The sequence below is a fragment of the Cariama cristata genome, unplaced genomic scaffold (genome assembly GCF_000690535.1).
Source record: "Cariama cristata isolate BGI_N322 unplaced genomic scaffold, ASM69053v1 scaffold45500, whole genome shotgun sequence".
NCBI classification, from domain to species: domain Eukaryota; kingdom Metazoa; phylum Chordata; class Aves; order Cariamiformes; family Cariamidae; genus Cariama; species Cariama cristata.
Window position 1 is genome coordinate 1 of NW_009597232.1, and position 8,926 is coordinate 8,926.

Consider the following 8,926-nt stretch of genomic DNA (forward strand, 5'->3'; position numbering starts at 1 on the left):
AGCGCCTGCCCGCAGCCGCCCCCGTCCCCGGGCACCCGCAAAGGTGCCGCAGCAGGCAGGAGGGTCCTGCACCCAAAGTTCTCCCCAGCCTAGGCTGCAGAAGCCAGCCCACGCCCTCGCTTTCCCCCTCTTCTCCTTTCTCTTCCTTTCTGTTGTTTTTTTTTTTTTCCAGCCCCCCCAAGAGACAGGACACAGTCTAGCGATTCAGGGACTCACATAGGCCAGGCTTCCTTCTGCGCAGCCCTTTGGGTAGAGCTGCTAATCCTTCTTATTAATTAACGAGATAATAGCAGTTAACCGGAAAGCAATATTAATGCTAACTATCTAGGAAACTTCCAATAGAAATGATTTAGTCTTTTTGCTGATTTCCTGTTAGCAAAGTCATGCAGCTGGAACTGTGGCAGCATCTTGATTGTTTAAGAAGTTAAAAAACCAAGAGTGCCTGAACAGTATCAGACTGCATCTGTTTTCTGCCCTCCTTCTTGGATAGTTTAAAAGATCCTCCCCTCCCTCAATTTCAGAGTTTATTAATAGCTGGGGATGTGGGCTCCCCCAATTATATCACTCTTACACAAGGACAAAGGAGAGTGTAAACAGTAACATGACGGATCTAAGAAATGTACTCTGAGAGGCACATGCATTAAAAACACTTACAAACATTTACCATTTACATGTACCATTGCTTCAGTCCTTTAAACTCCCAAAGCATTTCTGAAGGTCTACTATGTTTCATTCAGTATGTGCTGAAATACCTAACATCAAGCTTGTGTTTTATTTATGCTGCAAAAAACCAGCAGAGATGACGCAGGGATTAGAAATTCTGCAGATAGATATTTTATGTTTTACAAAAGAAAGTAATGCAATTTTTAATGTTGGTTTGTGGCGGTTTTTTTAATTAGCCATTGTAACAATAAGTAAAACATCTATCAGAAGAAGCGTTTTATATTATCTGGGTTCTGTTGCAGCAAACAAGTACTGCAGCTTTCATTCACTGATTGTCAAAAACTTTCCAATGTGCCCACTGCAATGCGGATGCCAACCAACGAATCAAAGGCATTCAGCAACTAGACAAAGAGGGTCTGATGCCAACCTCGGTGCCACTGGCAACCATTATTGGCATCAAGCACATTGTCTGCCTTTTTTTTTCCTCTCTCCTGGCACTCGACAAACAAAATGGCGGTTCTTGTAGCAACGGGAACAGAGCATAAGCACTGCACTGAATCAAATACCATCAAATGATTTTATGGACTGAGATGCATTTTGTACCAAATGATAGACACTTTCTGATGCCTGACAGGAAAGAAAAAGAGAAAAAAAGGAAAGACAAAAAAAGGCAGTTTTGTCAATAGAAACAGCGTTCATGCCATTTTCAAGGTTTAGGCTTTTTAAAAACTTGGGGGGGGGGGGTTAAGGGGAACCTGATATTCACAACATGCAGAGCCCTGTGGAAGTGTGGCATGATGAAGAATTATTTTGATGTTAAACATTGATCACAGTGCGCACTTCCCATTTTCTTCCTCCATTTCAGTCAAAGCAGCAGCATTGCAACCTATGTCAAGCCCCTTTTATTTTTTTATTTTTTTTTAAGATCCTAAAGCACAAGAGGATAGTAGAAAGAGAATAGGGGTGAAAAAAATGAATTCTGAGGGAGATGAGCGAAAAGTAGAATGGGATGAAGTTGGTCAACAACAGAACTTCACACGTCGGTTCTTATTTTTTCTTTCAAGGCAGGCATGGAAGTAGAAGCTCCTTTTATTAAGAACTGAAAGGATTATTGACACTTCTAGATCTGGAAATTGTCAATATATTGTAACATTACTCTGCACTGCAATGCGGATGCCAACCAACAAATCACAGGCATCCTAGGCTAAACAAAGAAGGTCTGATGCCAATCCTGGTGCCACTGGCAACCATCACTGGCACTCGAACTATCCTTCCTTCTCTTTTTTTCCCCCTAATCTTCTTTTTTAAAGCAACAAAAAAACAAACTACTTGGCCCCTTTATTCATTTTATGTCCTAATTCCTTCATCATATTTTGTTCAGGGATTTAATTGTTTCTATGTCTCCACTGAGTTTTTACACAATACTGTTAGGTGGGTTTATATATTCTAAAAGAGAAATAAAAAGCAAAATAGCATGTGTATAATGCAGCGTTTTGGTTGACTTCATGCTTATCTTTTGCAGAGCCTGGCGCTCTTAATCAAGTACACTACAAAGTACCACAATTAACATGCTTTCAGTGAGGACAGAGAATCAAAGTTTGACAAAACAGAAAAAAAATACAAAGATAACTTAATATGACTTCTTCAAGAAGAGAGCCAACAGATGTTAAGGGAAGATTTACTGTGAGGCGGCAAGACAGACACAAAATACATGCAGTTTACAATAAACAAAAGGGTCTACTAAGGGTGACTTGGTACATAGAAATTAGCCAGCTCCATCTTCCAGTATATTCTCAAACTAGCATCATGTAACTTTGAAAGTTATAATATTACAGCATGCTTATCTTACTCATTTCTGATTAGACAAGTGTTTTAAGTAAACTCATATTCTCCATCCATTGAAATTAATAAAATCAGCTATACCCTGAAATTCCTTCTCCCACTTCAAGTTACTGTCTTCCAACAACTTAAAAGTTGACAGTCTGTAAGAGTACTCTAACCTAGCTTCTTCGGCTCAAGAACTACTTAAACTGTTTTGCCTCCCTTTGTAGTTTTGACTTTTAGAGACAGGTAAATCTATTGGAATTAATCAGTAAGCTATGTCTTGCAATATAGGCATTCAAAATATCATTTGAATTTTTCTTCACAAAAGGAGTTTAAAGGCACAAATTATTTGTAATTAATCTATTTTGTTTAATACTATCAAATAAACCTTTTTTTGTATGTTATTGGCGATCAGATTTGTCAGGTTCTGCAGCTACTTTAAGTCGCTGCAAAATATCTAAGTGTTGTCTACTGCTGTGCAGAGAAAAATGCAAAACATACAAGTAGGGGGAAAAAAAAACAACAAAACAAAGAACCATATTTTTTCATGATGAATAATCCAAAAAATTGAACCCTATTCATACGTTCATGTAAACACAGTGCTCCACTTGCGTGAATAAATGCTAAAAGACAAATTCACTAAAAACAAAACAGGTTGTGTTGTGTACCTGTTCTTTTAAAGAATGGGTACACAGAGAAGGAAGATGTGAGCAATTTAACTTTTTTTGTTCCCAACAAAATCCATTCTGTTTGTTTTCCAGTTAAATCCCGCAGTTATCTACCAGGCACCAGACAACTGCCTGCCACCTGCCCTTCTGCAGGCCACCTCTGTCTGCTACCAGGCCAAGTTGTGAGATGGCCCACCATCTGCAACTGGGCAAACTTTCCCTAGTTGAGATCTGTGGCTAAAAAAGAAATGCTTTATTATTGCTGATCAGTCAGCAATACAAAGACATCTAGAGGATGGTATAATCACCAGAAAGAACCAAACTGACCCCTCACAGAGGAAAAGCATTTCAGAAGGCCTAGTATCGGAGAAAAAAAACTTTATCTACTTGTGGTCATTTACAATTTCAGGGAACCTGCCTATGAGTATTGTTATCTGAATATGCAACATGACTAGCAGTTTTTTCCCAGACACATGATTATCAGAAGCTCTGTTTTTATTTTCATTCTTTAAAACTAAGTTTAAAAAGCTTTTCCATAGTGTTCCTGCAATTTTCCACATTTCAATTATTTGCCAAATAAAATTAAGCATATGAGTGTGCTTATGAGCATGTACTTTCATGGAAAATTCTCTCAGAATATTACAACCTGGATCTTTGTTTTACAGGTCAGATAAGTAAGATTAGCTAGTGATGTAAAATATGAATAAAACTTTAAGTACTATATGCTGTAATACTGACTTCACATGGCATTTACAAAGCAGTATTTTTGTGCTAAAGTTTTTTCGTGTTTTATTTTATAGACATGAGAAAGTCTACAATTGATTTTCAAAGTGATTGCAGATTCATCAGTTTAAGGATGAATTCTTGATTATTTGTAACTGCAAAGACAATAATAAATATTTGTAGTATTTATTGTGATTGTGCAATTGCACATACCTGCATCTGTTACTAACAGTACTGGGGGAACTGAAAAAAAAAAACCAAACTTGAAAAACAAGAAGAATATTTTCTTAAGTCACGAGTGGAAAAACTACACAATATATTGCCAATTTTTAAAAAAAAAAAAAAAGGCATCCTATTTAGCGAAACAAGTACTACCTTGGTATGTCCTGCTCTCTTGAAAGAGAACAAGGCACGTATGTCAAACATACATGTCATGTACACAGGTCTGTAGGAATGTGTGTGTATTGTAAGTACATACGTATACATGCTGATTTACATATGGATATGTACCCACATTACGTCTATAGACCACAGAATAAAGTTTCACCGGAAGCCAGCCCATCGGGGAAAGAGGGCTACTTGGAATCAGAGTTTGACATACTAACATAGAAACACAATGATCTGCTTCCTACCTTGCTCCTGCACGTAGTATGCCAAAAACAAATCAAGCTCCTTGACTGATACTGTTATGTGATGTGGCTGGACGCAAAGTGCTGGATTTGTGCAATGTGGGGATTTCATGAGCCGCTCTCCATCCGTACTTTCCAAGGGGATGCCTTTGAACAGGATCACCATGACTAGATCCAGACGCCAGACTTTGTCAGCCTGTCGCAGGCAGTCGATTCTCCTAATCTTACCCTTCTGGTCAGGATTGGACAATACACAGCATGGGTGCTTCTTCCCAGTCACCGTGAGCACAAAATCCTCGCGGAACTCTTGGCGAATATCTTTGCGCAGCTTGGCCAGGAGCCTGGATGCCCATTTCTGTTTAATTTCAGGCTTTTCACTAAGCAGCTCATCCTTGACTGCTCTTTCCTCGTCCTTTGACATTCGTTTCTCATGTTTTTTAAAGTACTTGCGTTTTCGAGCCTGAAGGTTGAACCAAGTATAGGCAATTGCACGGACATGTGGAAGAAGTGCCTCAATGAACGGGTGAAATTCATCCTGTGGAAAGAAGTGGAGGGAAAAAAAAAGAAGAGAAGAAGAAAACTCAAAGTCAGTAAGTTCTCATAATCAAAACAGTATCAAGAAAGGTTTCTGAAAATCTTAAAGTGAAATCCAAGATGAAGAGAATAAACACTTAAAATTTACGCAAATTTCTGCATAACACCTTTTATGCAATTACTACCGCTGTCAGGCAGCAGACAAAAAGTACACAGAGAATCGCATTTTCCCCATATTTCATTCTTTGAAAGAACCATGTGAAGACTTTATTTTGTATGCCTCCCCTCACTTCATCCCGCAATGCTGCAGAGACAACATCATTTAAAAGAGATGCTATCAAGATGTTTTGTTTCTAACATTTAAATATCTGAGTGAACAGCTAACATCAAGAAAAGTACCATTGCACAAAAAGGACACTATACGATTTTAAAAAATCTGAGCAGAAGCGTTCAGAATGCTGAGGCAAATGCCACAGTTCATTTCGCTTCTCTGTGGCACAGAAACACAAAGCATATACATGCTCAGTGTAATGCCACACAGTTCCCGCTTTTGGAGCATGCTCTCAGCAAGAGACTGCTGGTGGCACAAAGAGCATGCGCCATTAAACTTGATCCATTTTCTTATCAAACGTCCAACATTCCAGCACTGAAACAGCACCATTCCAGTGGTGGTAACTAGAGAAACCAGTACACAGTAAGGAAAAGCGGGCAAAAGACACAGCGCGTCATGTACAAATCCTGAACAGAAGGTTCTGTACTTCCAGCTCTTCGGGCTCCCCTCCCACCACCCCCAAATTCTGTAAAATAAAAGTTTATGAAGTTGAGAACAAAAATTACATTTATGTTCTTCCGGCAGCTCCGCTGTGGGTTTTGAAGCCACACAGAGTCAGTTAATTTGTTAACTGATCACATGAGTGTGGTAATTATTCTAAACCCCTTAAAAATCAATCTGAGGTGTACAATGAAAAATGGCAACTTGGCACAAACTTTGCATTCTTTGTGTTTCTGCATGCTGTGGCAGAGTGACATTACGAGTGCACCGCTGGTCAAATGCTGCTTTTGTGAAATCTATGCAATTTATTTACAGTTCCAAAATATCCGTTTCTGTCATCTGGCTTCACCTGCAAGTTCTTATCTTCTGCCTAGCAGCAATACGGATTGCATTAAGGAGGTAATGCTTAGTTGTCATCTACAAGTACATCCTATAGCAATTAAATTAATTTGTTTTGTACCATCCTACACATCCATGTTAATATCTAAATAGGCCGTTCCCAAAAACTAATGCCTCTTTTCCGTGAGCAAATCCTCTGTTTAAAGCAGCGCGATCTGCTTATCAAACATTACTGTATTTTGGTTTGGAAGGGAGACTTTAGGGGAGGTATTTTTGTTCCAGTGTGCAGGCATATTCCGTTTTAAATACCATGCTGATTGCTCATCATACTGAATCGCACAGTACAATCAAACTAAAACGGAACCTTTTTTATACAATTATATCCAAGAATACAATTAACAAACTAATATTTTAGCTATGCTGCTAGACAAGGAATGAATTATGTTTAATCAATAGGCTGATTAACTCCATTAGGTAAAAATGATGAAAGAACAACTAATGGTCACAATTACACAGAGTTCAGACTGCCATCATAGAAGCTTCAGGCCAAAAATTTAGTATTTAAATCTTCAAATTTCAAACAAACTTCAAAATTTCCTGAATGGTAAAAACCTCCACTAGATCTAGTTACCTCTCTTCCCTAACCGACCTCAAATCAAACAGAAAACCAGAGAAAAGTTGCAAGCAGTTTACCTATGACCATGTTACCTTCACAGAAAAAAAAAAAAAAGAAATGAAAAAAGAAAAAGGAAAAAAAATAGGAGAGAGACAATATAGGAAGATCATTCAGGCCACAAATGACTGCATTACAGTATGATGCTTGACAAAGAGCCACAAAGGCAATAATTAAACCTATTAGTAGTTTCCAGCAGAGATTTGAACAATTCTGATACTATACTGGCACATAAAACTAGGCCATGGAAAGAGTTAAACCACAATCTGTTCTTTGTGTGGTAAGGCAATACTGCTCTGAGGAACCACAGCCCATGATAAGACTTCCCTATCTTCATACATTTTTTGATGCCATGCTTTCTTTCCTCTCAGTTAAAACTACTAAAGAAAGTTTATTTTTTCTTCTACAGAAGTCATCTTAATCGAAGTATTCAAATAATATTTTTTTTAAATTAACATAAGCATAAAGACTGGGTGGTGTTAAATCTTTACAATTCATTTTAGACTGAATAAAACAGGTTTAATACAGTTTTTGAAAATTCTAACAGCTGGAGTTAAAGGTGAGGCGAAGGGAGGGGGATGAAGAGCTTTGGGAGAAATGAATTTTTGCCCCAATACAATGATTTCCCCTACATCTAAACAGACTTCAGCATTTATAACCTAAAACGGCAATAAAATTACTGTGGAAATATTCTATGCTACTAGAATATTGCACATCTAGTTTTAATTTTTAAGACGAATATCACAAACTATTTTGGAATGGCTACGCCTGTAGGTAATGCACACGGTACTACCAATAATAACCTATAGCATTTTACAGCTATGAAAATTATATAGAGAAAAATTGCACTTTTTAAATTGTAGTCTGTAGTGGTTGGACGTTTCCTATGCAAAGAGTAAAAAAAAAAAAAAAAAAAAAAACCAAACAAAAACCACCAAAAAACCCACAAAACCTTTTAAAAACTGTATTCATTGAGTCCTAAAGATATAAATAGATGTGAAACACCGTGAAGGAGAAATACAGCAAAGAACATCCTGTTCTAAAGCAATATTATCAGATATCTTTGAAAGATTCATTGTGCATCTGGAGTCCTTTCAAATGAAACGTTCCTTGACAAGAAGAAGTGCCCATAAAAATGATCCTAAATGGAGATTTGCAATTAATCACAGACGTTCTCCACTAAACCTCCTAAAAAGCCATCTACAGAATTTGATTTTTATCCCCCTTAATATTCATACAGGCAATACTGAATTTTTTTTTTATGTGGCACTTACCCATGTGCGACAGTTGCTTTTGCAATAAAGTGATTTATGGAGGTAAGATTTTCAAATGTCGTATCAAATGGCCCAGGTGAACCATTGTGCACTGGCAATTTCAATTAAAATGGAAGTTACTATATAATATCTATGTAGCTTGTAAATAAAGGGAAAAATACCAGTCATCTAATGATGACAGATAGGCTAGGTTTTCTTTCTGGAAAAGGTAAAGGGGCAACACAGGGCCTTTCTCCTATCTTCTGCTTTTATAAACTTTGTATCAATTCATGCAAGTTTGAACTGAGGACCGTACAACAAATATACGAGGTAGAAGTCTAGAAATTTAATATAGAAAACCTCATGTGCTCAATTTCCCTGCATGGATTTTCTCTGTGCCTAATGAAACGACATATTCTAGGAGGAAAAGAAAATGACAACATATTCCGAGTTTCCTGGACCACCACTACATAAAAATAAACGACGGCAAAAATATCACAACAGACCGAGCACTTCAAGGCAGGCGGTAACTGCATCGTATCATGCCTCAGCAAGAGAGACAAATGCAGTTTACACTCATTCCAAAACATGAGGAAAGAGGTATATGGGAAGGAGAGCAAAGGGCCTCCCAAAAACTAAATTGCATTTGATAAGTCTTCACTCTTCCTTGGAGTTACTTTACACCCAGCAAACTTTTATTGAGTGATGGTTAACATTCAAATTGCCAAGGTTTGTCTTAAAGCTGTACTTTGGATTTTAGACTTGTTTCTGAAAGGCGCTTCAGTGCTGCCTCAGCACAAACTGAACTACTGCTTTCGCAAGGAGCTCGGTCCAAACAGGTGTTGTGT

General features: G+C 37.8%; 1 protein-coding gene across 1 annotated transcript; it reads right to left on the minus strand.

The window, feature by feature from the left end:
- Window positions 1-4,510: 4,510 nt before the first annotated feature.
- LOC104168246 (nuclear factor 1 B-type) lies at window positions 4,511-5,053 on the minus strand (the record flags this gene model as incomplete). Its single annotated transcript, XM_009708772.1, has 1 exon — window positions 4,511-5,053. A coding segment is annotated over exon 1 (418 nt), but the record flags the coding sequence as incomplete, so codon positions are not given.
- Between the last annotated feature and the right edge of the window lie 3,873 nt (window positions 5,054-8,926).